Source organism: Stomoxys calcitrans, chromosome 4 (assembly GCF_963082655.1).
Source record: "Stomoxys calcitrans chromosome 4, idStoCalc2.1, whole genome shotgun sequence".
Taxonomy (NCBI): domain Eukaryota; kingdom Metazoa; phylum Arthropoda; class Insecta; order Diptera; family Muscidae; genus Stomoxys; species Stomoxys calcitrans.
In genome coordinates this window covers 91,491,990-91,514,205 of record NC_081555.1, presented here as the reverse complement: position 1 = coordinate 91,514,205, position 22,216 = coordinate 91,491,990, and the positions used below count along the sequence as shown (strand labels likewise).

At 41.3% G+C, this 22,216-nt stretch overlaps 3 protein-coding genes across 5 annotated transcripts in view; all 3 read right to left on the bottom strand.

Annotated features, from left to right (window-relative positions):
- Positions 1-5,843: 5,843 nt before the first annotated feature.
- Positions 5,844-7,464, bottom strand: LOC106095465 (vitellogenin-3). Its single transcript, XM_013262704.2, has 2 exons — positions 7,164-7,464; positions 5,844-7,107 (listed from the first exon to the last, which is right to left on the bottom strand). The coding sequence occupies exons 1-2, from the start codon at positions 7,366-7,368 to the stop codon at positions 6,008-6,010; spliced, it is 1,305 nt and encodes a 434-aa protein (XP_013118158.2). The 5' UTR covers positions 7,369-7,464; the 3' UTR covers positions 5,844-6,007.
- A 4,961-nt stretch (positions 7,465-12,425) lies between these two features.
- Positions 12,426-13,819, bottom strand: LOC106082874 (probable RNA 3'-terminal phosphate cyclase-like protein). The gene is made up of 2 exons (XM_013245612.2): positions 12,755-13,819; positions 12,426-12,695 (listed from the first exon to the last, which is right to left on the bottom strand). The coding sequence occupies exons 1-2, from the start codon at positions 13,722-13,724 to the stop codon at positions 12,517-12,519; spliced, it is 1,149 nt and encodes a 382-aa protein (XP_013101066.2). The 5' UTR covers positions 13,725-13,819; the 3' UTR covers positions 12,426-12,516.
- A 3,986-nt stretch (positions 13,820-17,805) lies between these two features.
- The window catches only part of LOC106095128 (uncharacterized), a 72,089-nt gene continuing 67,678 nt past the window's right edge, over positions 17,806-22,216 (bottom strand). For all 3 annotated transcript variants that reach the window (XM_059366729.1, XM_059366731.1, XM_059366730.1), the window contains exons 3-4: positions 18,815-19,125; positions 17,806-18,747 (exon numbers count right to left, since the gene is read on the bottom strand). In XM_059366729.1, coding sequence (XP_059222712.1) covers positions 17,975-18,747; positions 18,815-19,125 — 1,084 coding nt within the window. In that variant the 3' untranslated portion in view covers positions 17,806-17,974. The remainder of the gene's footprint in view (positions 18,748-18,814; positions 19,126-22,216) is intronic.

Sequence of the window (22,216 nt, the reverse complement as noted above, 5' to 3'; positions counted from 1 at the left end):
AATTTTCTCTCAAATACTCCAAGCACTGCCTCATCTCCATTCATAGGTACCCATGCCTCAGAACCATATAACAACACAGGTAGTATCAGTGTCTTGTATAGTGTAATCTTCGTCTGTTGAGAGGTGGCCTTGTTTCTAAACTGTTTACTTAGTCCAAAGTAGCATCTGTTTGCCAGTATTATTCTTCGTTTAATCTCAAAACTGGTGTCATTCGTTTCGGTTACGGCGGTGCCGAGGTAGATAAAGTTACTGACTGTCTCAAAGTTTTGGTTCCCTACTTTCTCCATTTTCCTTATCTGCTCGGTTGTGCAGGCTTTTTGAGAGCTGAAACCATCCATTTCGTCTTATCTCCATTTACAGCCAGACCCATTTTCACTGACTCTCTTTCGATTCTTTCCAAGGCAGCAGTTACTACTTCCAGTGACCGACCTATGATGTCGATGTCGTCGGCATAGGCGAGTAGCATGTGTTCTCTTGTGATTAGTGTGCCATATCTATTCACATCTGCATCTCGTATAATCTTTTCCAGCAGGATATTAAAGAGATCACACGATAGGCTGTCTCCTTGTCTGAAACATCGTTTGGTATTAAATGGTTCCGAGAGATTCTTTCCTATTCTTACTGAGGAATGCGTATCAGCAAGTGTCATCCTACAGAGTCTTAATAATTTTACGGGGATACCAAACTCAGACATGGCTTGAAATACCTTTGAATGTAAAGGAGTATCGAAGGCGACTTTGTGTGTTGATTTGTCCTTCTCGGGTCTTTTCCAGGATTTGGCGCAGTGTGAATATCTGATCCAGGGTGGATTTACCAGGTCTAAAGCCCCATTGATAGGGCCCAATTATCTCACTGACTTTAGGTTTTAATCTTTTACACAGTACGTTCGAGAGTATCTTGTATGCGATGGGGAGGAGACTTATTCCTCTGTAGTTGGCACATTCCGTCTTGTCTCCTTTCTTGTGTACGGGACATATTGGGTTGCCCAAAAAGTAATTGCGGATTTTTTAAAAGAAAGTAAATGCATTTTTAATAAAACTTAGAATGAACTTTAATTTAATATGCTTTTTTTACAATTTTTTTCTAAAGCAAGCTAAAAGTAACAGCGGATAACCGACAGAAGAAAGAATCCAATTACAGATACACAAGCTGTGAAAAAATTTGTCAACGCCGACTATATGAAAAATCCGCAATTACTTTTTAGGCAACCCAATAGTATGCTGAGGTTCCAATCATCGGGTATGCGTTCTTCTAGCCAGATTGCGCAGATAAGCTATTGCATACGCCTTATCAGCGTGTCGCCTCCGGTCTTAAATAGTTCAGCGGGTAACCCGTCGGCTCCTGCTGCCTTGTTGTTCTTTAGCCGGGTCACTGCTACTTGGACCTCATTCTAACTAGAAGGTAAACATTATATACCATCATCAGGGATTGGTTCTATGGTATCCTCTTCGCCGCCAACGTCGGACACTAGCAATTGGGTAAAATGTTCTTTCCAAATCCTCAGCATGTTATCTGTGTCAGTTACCAGATTTCCTTCTTTGTCTCTTCAGGAAGATGTGCCTGCACCAAAGCCATCGGTTTGATGTTTAATTCTTTGGTAGAATTTCCGGACTTCATTCTGACTCCTGTATATCTCAATTCGCTCACTCTCACGTCTTTCCATTTCTTTTTTCGTTCTGCGGAATAGACGTTTCTCCTCTCTCCTTTTCTCCCGATACCTCTCCTTCAACTGGCGCGTTGCTACTGATTGCAGGGTTGCTCTATATGCCGCATTCTTGGCTTCAGTAGCATCTCGACACTCTTGGTCGTACCATGGGTTTCATGGGAGAGGCTTCCGGTACCCAAGTACGGAATTCGCGGCATTTTCCAATAGTTTGCCACTGCGCCATTCTATCATCGGAACAAGGAGTGCTTTCATCAAGCAGTTGGGTCAGTCGAGTGGAGTATGCCGCTGCTATTTGTTGTGTTTGCAGCTTTTCAATGTCCAGCTTCTGTGCAGTGTCAGATCGTACCTTCCTCGCCATGTTCAAACGGGTGCGAAGCTTTGTTGCAACAAGGTAATGATTCGAATCTATATTCGCTCCACAGATCGATCGTACATCTAACACGCTGGATGAATGCCTTCCATCTATCACAACGTGATCAATTTGGTTCCTCATGTTTTGATCGGGTGACAGCCATGTGGCTTTGTGAATATTTTTATGTTGAAATCTGGTGCCATGAACTACTATGTTTTTTGCCGCGGCGAAATCAGTCAGCCTCAACCCATTTCTAGAAATTGTCTAGTGGAAACTGAACTTTCCGACTATTGGACCAAAAAGTCTTCCTTTCCTTTCTTCGCATTAAAATCTCCCAGAAGGATTTTAATATCATGGGCGGAGCAGCGGACATATTCTATCTCTAAGCGTTCGTAGAAAATATCCTTGGTTTGCTCGTCTTTGTCTTCCGTCGGGGCATGGACAGAAAATAAGGCTGATGTTGAAGAATTTGGCTTTTATGCGGACTGTGGTTAGCCTCCCATCCACCGAAGTAAAGCTGGAGACACGGTGTTTCAGTCTCCGACTAACCACAAATCCACAGCCAAATTTATAAAGAGTGCGGACATGCCAGGTGTAGATCCGCAAATCATGGTCCTTTTTTCGTTTGCGTGGGTCCTCAACGTTGGAGGGGTCCGTTTTTATACCCTCCACCATAAGATGGGGGGTATACTAATTTCGTAATTCTGTTTGTAACTACTCGAAATATTCGTCTGAGACCCCATAAAGTATATATATTCTTGATCGTCGTGACATTTTATGTCGATCTAGCCATGTCCGTCCGTCCGTCCGTCCGTCCGTCTGTCTGTCGAAAGCACGCTAACTTCCGAAAGAGTAAGGCTAGCCGCTTGAAATTTTGCACAAATACTTCTTATTAGTGTAGTTCGGTTGGTATTGTAAATGGGCCATATCGGCCCATGTTTTGATATAGCTGCCATATAAACCGATCTTGGGTCTTGACTTCTTGAGCCTCTAGAGTGCGCATTTCTTATCCGATTGGGATGAAATTTTGCACGACGTATTTTGTTATGATATCCAACAACTGCGCCAAGTATGGTTCAAATCGGTTCATAACCTGATATAGCTGCCATATAAACCGATCTTGGGTCTTGACTTCTTGAGCCTCTTGAAGGCGCAATTCTTATCCGATTGGAATGAAATTTTGCACGACTTGTTTCGTTATTATATCCATCAACTGTGTCAAGTATGGTTCAAATCGGTCCATAACCTGATATAGCTGCCATATAAACCGATCTGGGGTCTTGACTTCTTGAGCCTCTAGAGTGCGCAATTCTTATCCGATTAGAATGAAATTTTGCACGACGTGTTTTGTTACGATATCCAACAACTGTGCCAAGTATGGTTCAAATCGGTTCATAACCTGATATAGCTGTCATATAAACCGATCTTGGGTCTTGACTTCTTGAGCCTCTAGAGGGCGCAATTCCTATCCGATTTGAATGAATTTTGACACGTAGTATTTTGTTATGATATCCAACAACTGCGCCAAATATGGTTCAAATCGGTTCATAACCTGATATAGCTGTCATATAAACAGATCTGGGGACTTGACTTCTTGAGCTTCTAGAGGGCGCAATTCCTATCCGATTTGGCTGAAATTTCGCAAGACGTTTTTTATTGTTACTTTCAACAACTATGTCAAATAAAATACAAGTCGGTTCATAACCTGATATAGCTGCCATGTAAACCGATTTGGGATCTTGACTTCTTGAGCCTCTAGATGTCGCAATTATTATCCGATTTGCCTGAAATTACGTACGACGGATTCTTTCATGGCCATCAACATACGTGTTTATTATGGTCTGAATCGGTCTATAGCCCGATACAGCTCCTATATAAATCGATCTCTCTATTTTACTTTTTGAGCTCACAAAGAGCGTAATTCTTATTCGAATTGGCTGACATTTTACACAGGTCTCCAACATATAATTTAATTGTAGTCCAAACCGGACCATATCTTGATATCGCTCTAATAGCAGAGCAAATCTTTTCTTATATCCTGTTTTGCCTAAGAAGAGATGCCGGGAAAAGAACTTGACAAATGCGATCCATGGTGGAGGGTATATAAGATTCGGCCCGGTCGAACTTAGCACGCTTTTACTTGTTACTATTCCTTTGTTTCTCATAGTAGTTCTCATAGTTTTCCGGAGGCGGGTTACTAGCTCAGCGCTCCAACCGCATGGGTTTTGTGGGATTGCACATGTATCCCTCGTTGTGGCGAGCCGCTTACTTCAAGATCCGAAGCTCGCCTCCAGCCGTCCCTAACCTGGGAACAGACGCTGGTGTTGGCCATTGGATATTTGAAGGCGCCAATAACTCGCCTTGTCATCTTGAGTATCATTAAGAGCCAGTGCCACCTGACTCCTCACTGCGACTCTCCTCTCGAAAATCGCTGACAGCCCGAGGCCGCATTTGCAGCTACTCCGCTTAAAAAAGGAGCTTTCCACCTGCGGACGCGCCCGTTAGCTTTCAGCTAATCTTCCCGTGATAACGATGGACACCACACAAGTCGGAGACCAAAGTTCTAGCCTATATGGTGTTCATAGTTATCCCGTGTCGGCCGGGTCTGCCATGCTACAGCTGGAAATTCTAGCCAAATCCGTCCCGTTTATAGAAACCACAGTGGCGGTAGAACGAATGAAGCTGTCTCCTTGAAGTTTTGGGCCATTTACAAATCGGTCATTTTGGTTCAGATTTGGATATAGCTCCCATATAAAGTGGTCAATCGACTTGACCTCTGAACCACTAGAAACTGCAATTTTTAACCGATTGAGCTGGAATGCACGTAGTGTTCTTTTAAGACTTCTAACCATCGCGCCAAATATGGTCTAAACCGATCTTCTGTCTTCTCCAAATATGGTCTAAACCGATATTCTTCAGCTTCTAGAGGAGCTGAAGATTTGCATGAAATTTTGCACGCGGTTTTTTGATATCACTTCCAACAATTGTGCTAAGTATGATTAAAATCGGTTTTTAACCTAGTATAGCTGCCATGTAAATCGATCTCCCGATTAGACTTCTTGAGCTTGTGAGAATGTAATTCTTATCCGATTTGGCTGAAATTTTGCGTATGTCGTTTTGGTATGACTTCCTTCAACTGTGTCAAGTATAGTCTAAATCAGTTCATAATCTGATATAATCGGGACATATGGTGGCTATATATATGATATAACCACCATATATCCCGATTAGACTTCTTGATCTTCTAGAGGGTGCAATCCTTATCGAATTTGGTTGAAATGTGGCACATGTCGTTTTGGTATGACTTCCAACAACTGTTCCAAGTATGGTCTCAACCGGTTGATAACCTGATATAACTGTCACATAAATTGAGCTCCCAATTTGATTTCGATTTTCGATTTGCCTGAAATTTCGGAGGTGGTGCTTTTCTATTACTTCTTACATCCATGACCATTTTTTATGGGTTGCCCAAAAAGTAAGTGCGGATTTTTTAAAAGGAAGTAAATGCATTTTTAATAAAAATTAGAATGAACTTTAATGAAATATACTTTTTTTACACTTTTTTTTCTAAAGCAAGCTAAAAGTAACAGCTGATAACTGACAGAAGAAAGAATGCAATTACAGAGTCACAAGCTGTGAAAAAATTTGTCAACGCCGACTATATGAAAAATCCGCAATTACTTTTTGGGCAACCCAATAGCTTTTTGCCAATTTTTTTTTATTTGCACCCCCCTTGTCCAATTTGATCCCAATAAAAACAATTTTTTTGTTTTTTTTTGTGTTATTTTCTTTTCCAAAACTTTCTCCACCAAAAGAAGTGCTACATTTTTATTGGTACCGACATTTTCTTAAATTTTTATGTCTCTACTACAAACACAATTTGGAATAGCAGTAACTCAGTTATGGATAAAAAACGAAAATAAAACTAAAAAAAAAGGTTCACAGTTCAAGGCTTTTCTAAACGGTGTGACATACGCCAATGATTTTTTCTAATAGCTTTCATCGTTTTGCAGGTACGAAGTTTTGTGGACACCATGGTAGGTGTTTTGCTTGTGGGCAGGTGTTCTCTGGCCAAAGGGACTATGGTCGTTGACCTCCAAGATGTAGTCACCGGAGAGATCACGAGCGGCAGCAATTCCCATGTAGGTGCGTTTGCCATAGCCATCGTTGCTCTTGTACTGCTTCAAGGAGATGGACTCAATGGCGGGGAAGTTGCGATGGTTGGCGGGACGAACGGACTCGGCAAAGAAGCTGGTGGCACGCATATGGGCATCGATAACGTTCTTGGAGCCATTAACACCATCGCAAGGACCATTGGGGAAGAAATCAACATCGCCGACACGTCTGGTGGTGCCCATACCCAAGGCGGAGGTGTGGATGGCATCAACGAAATCAGCAGAGCCACGAGCCAAAGCAGTCAACATATTGGGATGCTTGGCCATTTGGCTGGCAGGGTCCAAAGCGGTAATGCGGCGCAATTTGTGGTCAGTGATGGCGTAGAATACCTTGCCAGTAGCGCCGGCAACATTGCCACCCAAACCTTGGCCAATGACATGGATAACATCCAAGGGCACATCGCATTCGTTGGTCAATTTGATCAAAGTTGTGGCAATCATTTTACCGCAGCTGAAGACATCCAAAGTGGCATAACGTTCCATGTCGGTGATGGTGTTGCCCAAGTCGATGACAATGAGGTAAGCGCCGGAGGATTTTTCATTGTCCCAGTTGTTGGATTGATCATCATCGTCATCATCATCATCATTATCATCATTATCTTCTTCAACGTTGGCGTATTTTTGATATTTTTGGTTTTTTTCCATAGTTTCGGATTTTTGGCTCATACTTTGGATGTAGGACTTGATCATCTGGGTATTGACCTTTTTGACAGTCTCCAAGGATTCGGGCAAGCCGGTGATGAAAATGGTGACTTCCTCATCGCCAAAGTCTTCAATTTTCTTGGCTTCTTCGACATAGTTGCTCAAAGTGGCAACTTTCTTTTGGCCCTTGTGATTGAAGATGTAGACGGGAATATTGCTAGGGCTGGGCACAAAATCGGGAGTAATGGACCGATCGATTTGAGACAAGTGATCTGGGGACAAGACAAAATGAGACTATGGAGGAAACTGTTGGCAATGCTCTACTTACAAAATTTGCGCATCAATTTTGCACCCTTGCCCAATGGCATATTCTCCAATTTCTCGAAAGTGATTTCATTCAACGATGGTGTCTGCTCCAATTCACTGGGCTGTAACCATTCGGAGGGCTTCAAGTTGCTGATTTGTTGTGTTGGCGAGGCCAACGCAACGGCAGCCACACAGGCTACAACACACAAAACTCCCAATGGATTCATCCTAAACGGTTAACGCAGTTATCTCAGTGATTTGAAGGTTGGGTACGTCGTATTCCTTTACCGTTGCGAACAAAAAGTTGAACTGTGCCTCAATGCCATGCTTTGAGGCTTTATATACCAACAATGAGTGTTATTGCCTGTCAGCATTGAAATCACAAATCAGGTGAAAGAAATTCATTTTTTGCTGATTTAATTTAAATTCAAACGTAAGTAGTGGTTTGCCAATGTTTGTTATTTTTGTTTTTGTTTCTGGGTTTTTTTTTTGGGAAATATCAATTTTCCCTTACTTTCAGAAATAGAATAAAAAAACAAAATTTTATTCATCTTCCATTGGGTGCAGTCTAGTGTGTCTTACAATTGCTCAATGCATTCATAAACAAAAACGGAAAAAGTATTTCAGTGTTTTCCCTTCCAATGCCCCCACCCCCTCCCTCTTTCCGCCCAGATCATTTGTTATAGGAGTTTGATTACATGTTAATTACTTGTAGTTAAAGACATTCTAAACAACCTTCAAGTTGGGTACTCATCTCTGTGAATTGTGCAACAATTTTAATGTGGCAGTCTAGAGAAATCCTCTACGAGTGTGAAGATTTTTGCAAAATTTTCTAGAATCATTTAAATGTCGACAAATCTTCAATGAAGATCAAAGTTTTGAAGTAATTTTCGATCGTACGATATTATTGGGTTGCCCAAAAAGTAATTGCGGATTTTTTATATAGTCGACGTTGACAAATTTTTTCACAGCTTGTGACTCTGTAATTGCATTCTTTCTTCTGTCAGTTATCAGCTGTTACTTTAAGCTTGCTTTAAAAAAAAAGTGTAAAAAAAAAGTATATTTGATTAAAGTTCATTCTAAGTTTTATTAAAAATGCATTTACTTTCTTTTAAAAAATCCGCAATTACTTTTTGGGCAAACCCAATATATTAAAACAAGTAAGAGGGTGCTAAGTTCGGTCGACCCGAATCTTATATACCCTCCATCATGGATTTCATTGTCGAGTTCTATGCGCGGTATCTCTTTTTAGGCAAACAAATAATATTATGCTATTGGAGCTATATCAAGTTATAGTCCGATTCGGACGGTAAATGAATGCTGAACATTGTAGAAGTCATTGTGTAATATTGTATTTCAGTTCATTCGGATAAAAATTGCGCCTTGTAGGGGCTCAAGACGCAAAATCGGGAGATAGGTTTATATGGGATCTGTATCAAGCTATTGATCGATTCAGACCATATAAGACACGTATGTTGAAGGTCATGAGAGAAGCCGTTTTACAAAATTTCTGCCAAATCGGATGAGAATTGCGCCCTCTAGAGGCTCAAGATGTCAAAATCCCAGAACGGTTTATATGGCAGCTATATCAGGTTATGTTCCGATTTAAATCATACTTAGCACAGTTGTTGAAAAGGATACCAAAACACTACGTGCAAAATTTCAGTCAAATCAGATGAGAATTGCGCCCTCTACAGGCTCAAGAAGTCAAGACCTAAGATCGGTTTATATGGCAGCTATATCAGGTTATGGGCCGATTCGAACCATAATTGGTACAGTTGTTGGCTATCATAACAAAACACGTGGAGCAAAATTTCATTGTAATCGGATAAGAATTGCGCACTCTAGAGGCTCAAGAAGTCAAGACCCAAGATCGGTTTATATGACAGCTATACCAGGTTATGGACCGATTTGAACCATACTTAGCACAGTTGTTAGAAGTGATACTAAAACACCATGTGCAAAATTTCAGTCAAATCAGATGAGAATTGCGCCCTCTAGAGGCTCAAGAAGTCAAGACCCAAGATCGGTTTAAATGGCAGCTATATCAAAATATACACCGTTTTGGTCCATTTACAATTCCAACCGACCTACACTAATAAAAAGTATTCTTGCAAAATTTCAAGCGTCTAGCTTTACTCCTTCGAAAGTTAGCGTGCTTTCGACAGACAGACGGACGGACATGGCTAGATCAACATAAAATGACATGAGGATCAAGAATATATATACTCAGATGGATATTTCGAGGTGTTACATACAGAATGACGAAATTAGTATACCCCTATCCTATGGTGGAGGGTACAAAACAAGGAAGAACGTATTAAGTTCGGCCGGGCCGAACTTTATATGCCCACAACCTCGAAAATTTCTTCAAAATCCGGTGAATAATGCACAATCTATGATCCTATAGCAGCTACATCAAAATAGCGTCCGAACTGTACCAAACTCGGTGGAACGTCGAGGTGTCCAACACAAATCACTGTTCCAAATTTCAGCAAAATCGGGAAATAAATGGGCCATTTGTGGATTCAAGACCGCAAGTCGGAAGATCGGTCTGTATAGCCGCTTTATTCAAATATGGTCTGATCTGCACCATGTTCGGATAGGAGAAGCCTATTACGGATCCTCACCCTGACCATAATTTTCAAAAACGTCAGATTTCGAAGATGCGTGGGACGATTTAAGCGCAATTTTGTTAGCACTCTTATAGCAAGCCAAACACAAGTAACAAGTAAAAGCGTGCTAAGTTCAGCCGGGTCAAATCTTTGGAACCCAGCACCATGGATTCTGCTAAAAATATATACAAAATAAAGGAACCGAACAAGGATGATCGACAAAGTAGTTGAAAGTCGTAACAATACACCGCATGCAAAATTTCAGCCAAATCGGACAAAAATTGCGGCTTGCGAGGGCTCAAGAAGTCAAATCGGGAGATCGGTTTATATCAGGTCATAGACCGATTTAGACCGTGATTGGCACAGTTGTTGAAAGTCATAACACTACGTGCAAAATTTCAGCCATATCGGACAAAAATTGCGGCTTCCAGGCGCTCAAGAAGTCAAATCGTGATATCGGTTTATATGGGAGCTATATTAGGTTATAGACCGATTTCGATCGCACTTGGCCCAGTTGCTCCAAATCATAACAAATTACTACGTGCAAAATTTCAGCCAAATCGGGTAAAAATGGCTTCCAGGGCTTCAAGAAGTCAAATCGGGAGATCGGTTTATATGAGAGCTATATCCAAATATGAACCGATATGGCCCATTTGCAATACCCAATGACCTACATCAATATTAAGTATCTGTGCAAATTTTCAAGCCGCAAGCTTTACGGGTTTGACCGCAATTGTGATATCGTCAGACGAACGGACGGACTGACATGGCTAGATCGACTCATCAGAAAAACTGTTAAGCGGTGGTTATGTCCTCCTAATGAAGCGGAATTTGTGCAGTACTATGCCAGATGCCGGCACGGGATAGCGGGATAGCACAGGTTGGAACATTGAGGTCCAATCTATATGGTGTTCATTGCTGTCACGAGAAGCTTAACAGCGAGGTACCAGGCGCGTCCACAGGTTGCGGACAGTAAAATGCTCCATACGGAGTAGCTGCACTGACAGTCGCGGACAATCAGCGATGTCGAGCGGAGAGTCTCAGTGAGAGGTTGGGCGGCATCGGCTCTTACACAAACACTGAGTGTCTATGATGCTTGACATGACAAGTCGAGTTATTGGCGCCTTTAAATCACCAAACCACACTGTTCCCGCGGCGATCGCGCCTTTGGACCGGAACAAGCTTGCCACCTACAGGAGCTTGACAAGGATGGCTACCTCAACAAGCAATGTGGCTACAACAATAACAACAAATGTGCCATATAAAAACTTCTTCCCTACGAGGTGATGCACTGCAGCACTACGTACGAAGTCGAAAGTCAATAAAAAGGAGGTCCTTCATCGGCAAGGTCTGCCGCCTCAGTGTACGTGTTCGCCTTCTCCGCACGCTTCTGGTCCGTGCCGGGATTGAAAAGAACCCCGGATCCTGGTTTTGTTCAGTTTGTCAGAACCTCTGACCTCACATCACTACATGATACACCATTCCATCCAATCTCGCCTGTGCCTGGCGCTAGTGACACCTACATGGAGTGCATGGGGATAGCAGTCAGATCCGGTACTGCCAAGATAGAGCTATACAACGTGTACATACCGCCGGTTTGTGGCTGTGTCCCAATTAATGGCCAGGCTTACAAGCCCGGCATAAGTGGGTTACTATCTGGTCATAATCGTCTGGTTCTAGAAGACTTAAATGCGCATCACCTTTCATGACATTCTCCCCTAGTTAACGACCAGCGTGGCATAGCTTTGGCAAAGCAGATGGAAGGCTCCACATTTTGCATGGTGAATGAGGATGCCTCCACTAGGATTACGAGATGGTGCAGCAGCTCGCCCGACATTTCCATTGCATCCGCTGATCTCCTGAGTGACGTATCTTGGCAAACCGTCATCTCTTTGGGAACAGACCACCTCCCCATAATTCTCACCACCAACCGACCACCCGACTTCATAACCTCTGAGCGCCGGACGTTTATCAATCAGAAGAAGGCCGGTTGGGCTAGCTTCAAAGAGTATACCAATCGCCGCTTCAGTGAACTGCCACCCCCTCGGATGTGCTTGTTGCCGAGAGGAAGTTCAGAGACATCATTAACGCAGCAGCCACTCGCTTTATATCAGCTGGTCGAATACCCCAAGTGCGGCCCAATTTCCCGGCCCAGCCCATGTGATAGGACGCTCCTCGTGGCACTGGACCTTTCGAAGGCATTCGACACGGTCAGCTATGCTTAACTATTTGAGGACATCGCCAACACGTCCCTCCAGCCAGACCTGAAGCGCTGGGTCGCGAATTATCTGTGTGGTCGCCAGTCATTTGTGGAATTTAGGAATAAGAAGTCGAACCAACAATAGAAACAGGGAGTTCCCCACGGCGGGGTGATCTCTTCTGCACTGTTTAACATCTTCCTATCCTCCACTTCACCCCCTTCATACGGCATAGAGATCGTATCATATGCGGACGATTGTACGATCATGTAATGACAAAATCAATAACGATAACCTTCTCAGGCGATGAGATCATCGTCGCCAATACAGAGCGGATTTACCATCAGCATCTAGCATTTTGGCAAGCTGTATTTATAACAATTCAAATTTTCCTTCAAGATACACAAATTGCTTCGATCTTCCTCTGATTTTCCAACGTAAACACATCATTTTGTAAACACATCATTTTGTTTGGTTCTTGTAAAAAAGCATTTACTTTACAATATCCTAATCAAATGTATCCTAAAATATTTCTACAACTACAAGACAGAATGTCAAATGCTTAAATAACTCGTTTGCTGATATTTGTATAACCAATGCCTACACAGGTTAGCAAAACCTTTTGAGCTCCCGCCACAGCATCGTCATCTTCTTCATTTTCCGGATTCTCCAACTTAAAGGTTATGGAAAAGAAATCACGTAAATGTTGTAAAAAATGCACCGTATACGACGAAAGAGGTCCTGGAAGAAAATCAAACATGCTTATTTAGTGCCAAAAATGTATTCCAGCCACCACTTACCGGTCATAAACTTTGAAACATTTTTCTGTCCCAAAGTCATGAATAAAGCCACCAGCCATTGATAAGCTGAATCAACACAACCGCCTCGATATATTTCATCCAAAAGACGCAAAGCAGCTTCCTTGCCCATATCCTCAGGTATGGAAGGATCCTTGTTAGACTCATCTTTTGTGTGTGAATTAACTTCGGCAGCAAACACCACATCATCGGTTGTCTCTGCCAACAGGCATATACCAAAACCTGGAGAATTTCCGGACATTTTGCCTCGATTCTGATCGGTGTAGATATAAACATCGGGTAAGAATTTCAGCATAACCCCTTTTGCTGTTTCCACGGTACGATTAGCCATGGCGGGTGAAACTTTGCAAGCGTAAACAGTACCACGTATACGCTTTACCATACCCTGTTGGGTAAACTGTAATGATCTCAACGTTTTGCGTACGGGACACTTGAACAAAACTTCTCCACCACCCAAAGGAGCAACACCACGCTTTACAATTTTCAATTCCAGACCCTCATCAACAACCAAAAACCGCTTGAGTACCGACAATGCCGCACCTTTCATGTGATCCACTGAAGGAGAATCTTTGCTATTGGTAATGCCTCGCAATGTAACATTAAGTGGTATCTTGCAAAATGGTCCCAAGGCAATTAAAACATCCAAATAATAACCAATACTACGTTGACAGCTACAATCATGATGCAACTGACCGCCATGCAAGAGGCCGGGTACAAACATAACTGAAGTTCCAGCAGGATTTAACTCAATTTTGGTGCCATTGGTCAGCTTATCCAGCAAACGTATAAGACCGATTTCGTATTCACGCATACCCGGATTTGCTTCATCTTCGGAACGTATTTGAGTGATTTTAACTGGCTTCCCACTCAGCACGGACAGGATTAAACGTTGTTTGAAAAAATTGCTGCCACGATATATAAGGCAATTGCCATCTTGGGCTACGGGTGGCATTTTGGATAAATTTTTCAATATATATTTCCGACGGTTTTGCTATTTGTAGCTTGACAATGCACGTGTTGTTTAATGTGTGTGTGTATGTGCGAAATGTTTACAAAAAATAAACGTCAAAGAATATATAAACAGTAATGCCAATACACTAGATAAAATATTATACTGGACCGTTCACACTGATTGATAAGTTGAACGACTACTCCAAAAGAGAATCGATTTAAGGGAGGTTTGCCCCTCGAGCGTAAATTTCGGTAGAAAACACATGGTGACAAAAAACTATGCATTCGTTTAGTCAATCTGCCACACTTTTCTGGAGATAAAGTACTCATTCATCAAAATTAAGCGTTTTTTTTGTGTATATACATCTATTCATCGAAGCTCTCTAGAGAGGGATTGTGTGTATGGTTTTAGAAAAGGAGCGGTGAAAATCATGTGTTTTCACCGTTGAAAAACGACCATAGTACCATCTATAAAGGCCTAAACTAGGCAAATTTATACAAGGTAAAGTCACTAGCCCAGCTGAAGGTACTTTGCCATTCCAGAGTTATTCCCAAATCTCACCAGAACGTCAAATGCTTTCTTTGGATTTTTAATTTTTTTTCACATTTTGTTCATTTTATTGTAATTGGCTTAATTTCTAATTTACCCGTTTATAATCATAATTCTTTTGACCTGGCAGCAACACATGATAATGCAAATACAAACTATGATTTCAATTAGGAAGTGTTAAAAAATTTAACAGGCTACTGGGAATTTGTGCCACCATACCCACGGGCTTGTATAGTTGTTGTTATAGCAGTTTATTGTGTTCTATTTTTCGTCTGCTTGATTCCGGTGAGTGTCAAGGCCCAGGAACTCTGCGACTAAGATGGGTGCGTTCACAGGGATCTGGGTCTGAGTCGAGTGGATCTGGCTGGGCAGTTTAACAGGTGTCGTGTATCGTGCGATCTCTGGTTACAATCGGGACATACATCGTGCTCATCGGCATCAATCCTTGCTCTGTAGCATTTGAGGTGGCTGCATCTGCCGGAACGTAATTGAGCCAGTACTACTTTGCTTTGCCGAGGGAGGTAAATTTCTTCAGGTACAATGGAAGGCGGTCGTTCTCCAAGGACTACATTCATCCGGTAGCTATATACCGCATCTGCTACCGTGTCTGTTAAGTGTTGTCTAGACCCGCTTGATCTAGAGGTTCTCTCCTGTAGCGCTGAACCTCACGCTCTAGATCATGTAGATCTATCTTAGGGCTTCTGGGTGGTGGATATATATCCACAAAAAGATTATTTGAATGGTCTCTGCGATGACAGCCCAAAACGTATTGCTTAGACTGTATGTAGTCATGTCTTAGCACTGGTAGGTTGTTTGTCTCCTGATGGAGGTGGTCCACATGAAAACTAAGGAGACAGCCCGTCGCAGTTCGAAGGGTGGCATTCTGACAGATCTGAATAATATTCCACTGAGTGTCAAAGAGCTGATGAGACCACAATGGCGCTGCAAAACTTACCTCAGACTGGCCAATTGCTTTGTACGTAGTCAGCACCCCAAGTGCCGCCGGCAAGTGACTCGAGAATGGAGAATAGGTGGAGGTTAAACAGTGCCGGATATATCACCCAGCCTTGGGGAACTTCCTGTTTCACTCTTCGGTGCTTCGACTTCTTATCCCTATATTCCACAAATGACTGGCGACCACACAGATAATTCGCGACCCAGCGTTTCAGGAACTTCTGATCTCATAAAATCGGATTTTAGTTATATATAACCGCTACATATGCGGGTATTAACCCAATTTACCGGGTATTTTTATACACACCACCACCACTGATCAGCGTAAAAATCTAAGACGATCTAGCCATGTCCGTCCGTCTGTCTGTTGAAATCACGCTACAGTCTTTAGAAATAGATATATTGTGCTAAAATTTTGCACAGATTTTTTTTTGTCCATAAGCAGGTTAAGTTCGAAGATGAGGTATATCGGACTAGCCCCCATACAGACCGATCCGCCGATTTAGGATCTTAGGCCCATAAAAGTCACATTTATTATCCGATTTTGCTGACATTTGGTACTGTGAGTTGTGTTAGGCCCTTCGACATTATTCTTTAATTTGGCACAGATCAGATCCAGATTTGGATATAGCTGCCATATAGACCGATCCTCCGATTTAGGATCTTGGGCCCATAAAAGCCACATTTATTAGCCGATTTCGGTGAAATTTGGGACAGTGAGTTATGTTAAGCCCCTGGACATCCTTCTTCAATTTGGCTCAAATCGGTCAAGATTTGTATATAGCTGCCATATAGACCGATCTCTCGAATTAAGGTTTTGGGCCCATAAAAGGCGCACTTATTGTCCGATGTCGCCGAAATTTGGGACAGTGAGTTGTGTTAGGCCTTTCGATATCCTTTTTCAATTTGGCTCAGATCGGTCCAGATTTGAATATAGCTGGCATATAGACCGATCCGCCGATTAAGAGTCTTAGGCCCATAAAAGCCGCATTTATAACCCGAGTTTGCTTAAATTTAGGACAGTGAGTTGTGTTAGGCCCCTCGATATCATTTCATATAGACCGATTTTTCGATTTAAGGTTGTGGGTCCATAAAAGGCGCATTTATTATCCGATGTCGCTGAAATTTTGCACAGTGGGTAAAGTTAAGCCCCTCGACATATTTATGCAATTTGGCTCAAATCGGTCCAGATTTGAATATAGCTGCCATATAGACCGATCTCTCGATTTAAGGTTTTTTGCCCGCATTTATAATCCGATTTCGACGAAATTCGGAACATTGAGTTAAGATAAGCCCTTCGACATTCTTCTTCAATTTGGTTCAGATCGGTCCAGATTTGAATATAGCTGCCTTATAGACCGATATCTCGATTTTAAGTCCTGGCCTCATAGGAAGGCGCATTTATAATCCGATTTCACTGAAATTTGACACAGTGACTTATGTTAGGTTTTTCGACATCCATATCGTATATGGTTCAGATCGGTTTATTTTTAGATATAACTACTAAAAAGACCAATTTTTTTATACATAATTGTACAATGGCTTGTACTTATAAGTATTTGGTCCAAGTCGGACCATATTTCGATATAGCTACTGTGGGGCATAAGGTATGCATATTTCACCGGATTTTGACGAAAGGTGGTTTACATATATACCCGAGGTGGTGGGTATACAAAGATCGGCTCGGGCGAACTTAACGCCGTTTTACTTGTTGGGTATTTACCCATCGCCCATCTTTAGCTTTGTCAGATTGTCCGAACAAGCTGATGCATACGATTTATCAGCATGTCATTTTTTATCCTAAATAGCTCAGCTAGCAACCTATCGGCTGCTGCTGCCTTATTATTCTGCTGAATGCGGGTTTGCTTTGTATGTCACGTATTTAAACAATCCTGGACCATATCAGGGGTCTTAAGCGGATGCTGTTTGTAGATATATAACACATATTTACCGCCGATGTGGCATGTGTTTTCTTTGAGTATTCATAAAAATGTTTTTGAGTTGGTAAAAACTATTTTTTTTTATATGTTTATCGTTTTCTTTTTATTACTTCGTTTTAAATTGAATTTATACATTTTAAATTGTTTTGTGTTTGTGTGTTTTTTGTTTTTATTTTATAATTAATTATTATTATTATTATTATATATATGTATATATATATATTATATATTAAGCGGTAAAAAATAATCACAATTGTTGTTGTTTTCATTAGGTTTTGTAAGTAAATGAGAGAATATTACAACAAAAAAGAAATCAAAAGAAATTTCATTAACTAAAAATAATAATAACTTAAAAAAAATAACATAACAAAAAATAATAAATTGTTATGTAATATTAAGATAGCATCTGCATGAAATGAACAACATAAAGAATAACACCTTAAATTATATAGAAAATAAAAATAAAAAATACACTTGTAATATTTATCAACTGCAAGGATTGCTTGGCTTTGGTACAATCACCTATCTTTTGTTTTTCAAAATAGTAATAATAATAATAAATATAAACACCTACATCCATTAAAAGGATTTATGAAAGAAGAAAAAAAAATAGCAAATAAAAAAAATCAAAAAAAAAATATAATTCACAGATTTAATAAATTTTCTTTCAAATTTCTCTTATACATAGTATGTATGTATGTCCTAATGGGTTTTGTTGTTGTTGTTGTTTTTTGCAGTTTTGCCTTATTATGAAAAATATGTATGTCAAGGTGCTGGTGTGTTTTGGATTTTGGCTGGGTTGGGCGATTATTTAAAGTCTTCATCTTCGACAATCTCAAAATCACTCTCATCCGAAGAATCCATATTCGTGGACAGCACACGTTTGGGTGGTATAACCATTGGTCCCCCCGCGGTACCACTGGTGCCCAGTACATTTTGCACCAAACTGGACACCAGTTCCGGTATCAGCTTGGAACTGTTGGCAAACAGAGCTTGACTTTGTGCTTTCACCGCCATCGAAACCATCTCCGAGGCTAGATCATCTTGAGTGCGGGCAGCATATTGAGACGATGTAGATGTAGAAGGAGCAGCATCTATGGCTCGGATAGAGCTACTGCCCCCACCATCCACTTGTGTGTGGTCGGGAAACTGCAGTCCCTTGGACAGACTTTCCTCCGACGAGGTGGAGGAGAGCGAAGAGTCACGCTTAAAGTGACCCTTTTTAAATTCTATGGCATCACCTGCCTGTGAATATTTCACTGTGGATGAGGCTGACATTTTGGCATTTTTTGAATCTGTTATTGGTGGTGGTGCTGGCGATCTGACAATAGGCATTAGATCATCTTGTTCCTCGTCTGTAGAGTTTTCATCGATTTCGGGTATGGGATCGGGTATCAACAGTTCTGAGGGTACCTCGTCACTTTTGTCCTCCTCATTTTCACCATCTTCAGTGGGTGAGGTGAGGGAGGCCAAGTCACTGGCTCTCTCCAAAAGGAACATGTTGGTCTCATTGACTTCGGGCATAAATTCGTCATCCATTTCGTTATCGGGATATATTTTTTCTGGCCAATCGGGGATTTCTGTGTAAAGTGAAAAAGACAAATTCTTCATTGATCCATTGGCAGACATATGAATGTTCTCACTTACCACTCGGTTCCACCTTCATTATTTTGAAATTATATTTGGTTGAAATGACAACGGCTATTATAAGTCCAGCCACCACTGCCATTGAGCCGGTGACAAAGTGACCCACAACGGCCAAAGCGCCCAGGGCACTGCTTGCAACAGCACTAAACATTGCCGGTCGGGTTTGACGCCACTCCAATAAACGTTCTTGGATTTGCTGTAAATGCTTATGTAGTTCGGGAGGCGTTTGTATGCGTATATTAAGGCGGGTCTTGTAAAACCAAAAACCAAATATCAGCAAAAATAAAAGACCCAAGGGACGTATGTGCAACCTAAAAAGATTACAGAAAAGGAATAAGAGATTAGAAAAAGAAATTTAAAACAAAACAACTATAAGTACAAAATATATACAATCCTTTATAAATATTATTATAGAATTCTCAGGAAAAACGCCACTTTAAACAAGTAAAAAGGCGAAAAGTTCGGCCGGCCGAACTTTGAATACCCACCACCTCGGGTATATATGTAAACCACCTTCTGTCATAAGCCGGTGAAAAACGCATACCTTATGCCCTCGTAGAAGCTCTATCGAAATATGGTCCAATTTGGAGCAAATTCGAAGGATCGAAGGGCTCACGCAACTCGAAGGGTCTAAACACAACTCACTCTCCCAAATTACGGCGACATCGGGTAATAAATGCGCCTTTTATGGGCCCAAAACCTTAAATCGAGAGATCGGTCTACATGGCAGCTATATCCAAATCTGAACGGATCTGGGCCAAGACGCAGAAAGACGTCGAAGGGCCTAGCACATCTCACTGTCCCAAATTTTGACTAAATCGGACAATAAATGCGCCTTATATGGACCAAAAACCTTAAATCGAGAGATCGGTCTATATCCAAATCTGGACCGATCTGTTTCATATTCCAGGAAGGTGTCAAGAGGCTTAACTTAACTCACTGTCCCAAATTTCGGCGACACCTGTCAATAAATGTGCCTTTTATGGGCCCAAAATCTTAAATCGAGAGATCGGTCTATATGGCAGCTATATCCAAATCTGGACCGATCTGGGCCAATTTGAAGAAGGATGTCGAAGGGCCTAGCACAACTCACTGTCCCAAATTATGGCAAAATTGGACAATAAATGCGCCTTTTATGGGCCCAAGACCTTAACTCGAGAGATCGGTCTATATGGCAGATATATCCAAATCTGGACCGATCTGTTTCATATTCCAGGAAGGTGTCGAGAGGCCTAACTTAACTCACTGTCCCAAATTTCGGCGACATCGGACATTAAATGCGCCTTTTATGGGCCCAGGACCTTAAATCGAGAGATCGGTCTATATGGCAAGTCCAAATCTGAAACGATCTGGGCCATATTGCAGAAAGATGTCGAAGAGCGTAACACAACTCATTGTCCCAAATTTTGTCGACATCGAGCAATAAGTGCGCCTTTTATGTGTACAGAACCTTAAATCGAGAAATCGGTATATATGGCAGCCATATCCAAATCTGGACCGATCTGGGCCAAATTGAAGGAGGATGTCGACTGACCTAAAACAACGTACTGTCCTAAATTTCAGCAAAATCAGATAATAAATGTGGCTTTTATGGGCCTAAGACCCTAAATCGGCGGATCGGTCTATATGGGGGCTATATCAAGATACAGGCCGATATAGCCCATCTTGGATCTTAACCTGCTTAAAGACAGAAAAAAAAGAATCTGTGCAAAGTTTTAGCTCAATATCTCTTTTTTTAAAGACTGTAGAGTGATTTCAACAGACAGTCGTACGGACATGGCTAGATCGTCTTAGATTTTTACGCTGATCAAGAATATATATACTTTATAGGTTCGGAACTGAATACTTGGATGTGTTGCAAACGGAATGACAAAATGAATATACCCCCATTCTTCGGTGGTGGGTATAAAAAAATGCTTATACATATGATAAAACTAAAATAAAGAGCATGGTTTTTTGTCTGTGTAATACAGGGTTGCCATACTGTCAGGATTCAAACTTTTTAACCAAACTATTTTCGAACCTCTGTAACTTTAAAACCAATGAATGGAGTTTAAGAGGGCCAAAATGTTTCTTCTGCAGTATTTCCAAAATTTTAAAACTATGTATTACCAAATCAAAAATCCGGCACGGGATTGCTGTGAGCACCACACAGGCTGGACCATTGAGGTCCGATCTGTGTGGTGTTCATGTGAAGCTTAGCAGGTTGCGACTATTGCAATGCTCCATACGGTGTAGCTGCAACGGCAGTCGCGAACAATCAGCGGTATTGAGCGGAGAGTCTCAGTGAGAGGTCGGGCGGCACCGCCTCATGCACAAATACTGAGTGCCTATGAAATAAATAACCAAAGTCAACGTGTTCAGTTCGGCCGGGCCGAATTTTATATACCCTCCACCATGGATCGCATTTGTCGAGTTCTTTTCCCGGCATATCTTCTAAGGCAAAAAAAGGATAAGAGAAAAAATTTGCTCTGCTATTAGAGCGATATCAAGATATAGTTCGGCTCGTACCACAATTAAATTATATGTTGGAGATCTGTGTAAAATGTCAGCCAATTCGAATAAAAATTGCGCCCTTTAGGGGTTCAAGAAGTAAAATAGAGAGATCGATTTATATGGGAGCTGTATCAGGCTATAGACAGATTCAGACCATATTAAACACGTATGTTGATGGTCGTGAGAGGATCCGTCGTACAAAATTTCAGCCAAATCGAATAATAATTGCGCCCTCTAGAGGCTCAAGAAGTCAAGACCCAAGATCGGTTTATATGGCAGCTATATCAGGTTATGGACCGATTGGAACCATACTTGGCACAGTTGTTAGATATCATAACAAAATACTTCGTGCAAAATTTCATTCAAATCTGATAAGAATTGCGACCTCTAGAGGCTCAAGAAATCAAGATTCAAGATCGGTTTACATGGCAGCTATATCAGGTTATTGACCGATTTGAACCATACTTAACACAGTTGTTGGAAGTTATAGCTAAAGTAAAATAGAGAGATCGATTTATATTGGAGCTGTATCAGGCTATAGACCGATTCAGACCATATTAAACACGTATGTTGATGGTCATGAGAGGATCCGTCGTATAAAATTTAATTCCAATCGGATAAGAATTGCGCTCTCTAGAGGCCCAAGAAGTCAAGACCCAAGATCGGTTTATACGGCAACTATATCAGGTTATGGACCGATTTAAACAGTTGTTGGATATCATAACAAAATACTACATGCAAAATTTCATTCAAATCGGATAAGAATTGCGCCCTCTAGTGGCTCAAGAAGTCAAGATTCAAGATCGGTTTATATGGCAGCTATATCAGGTTATTGACCGATTTGAACCATGCTTGGTACAGTTGTTGGATATCATAACAAAATACGTCGTGCAAAAATTTCATTCC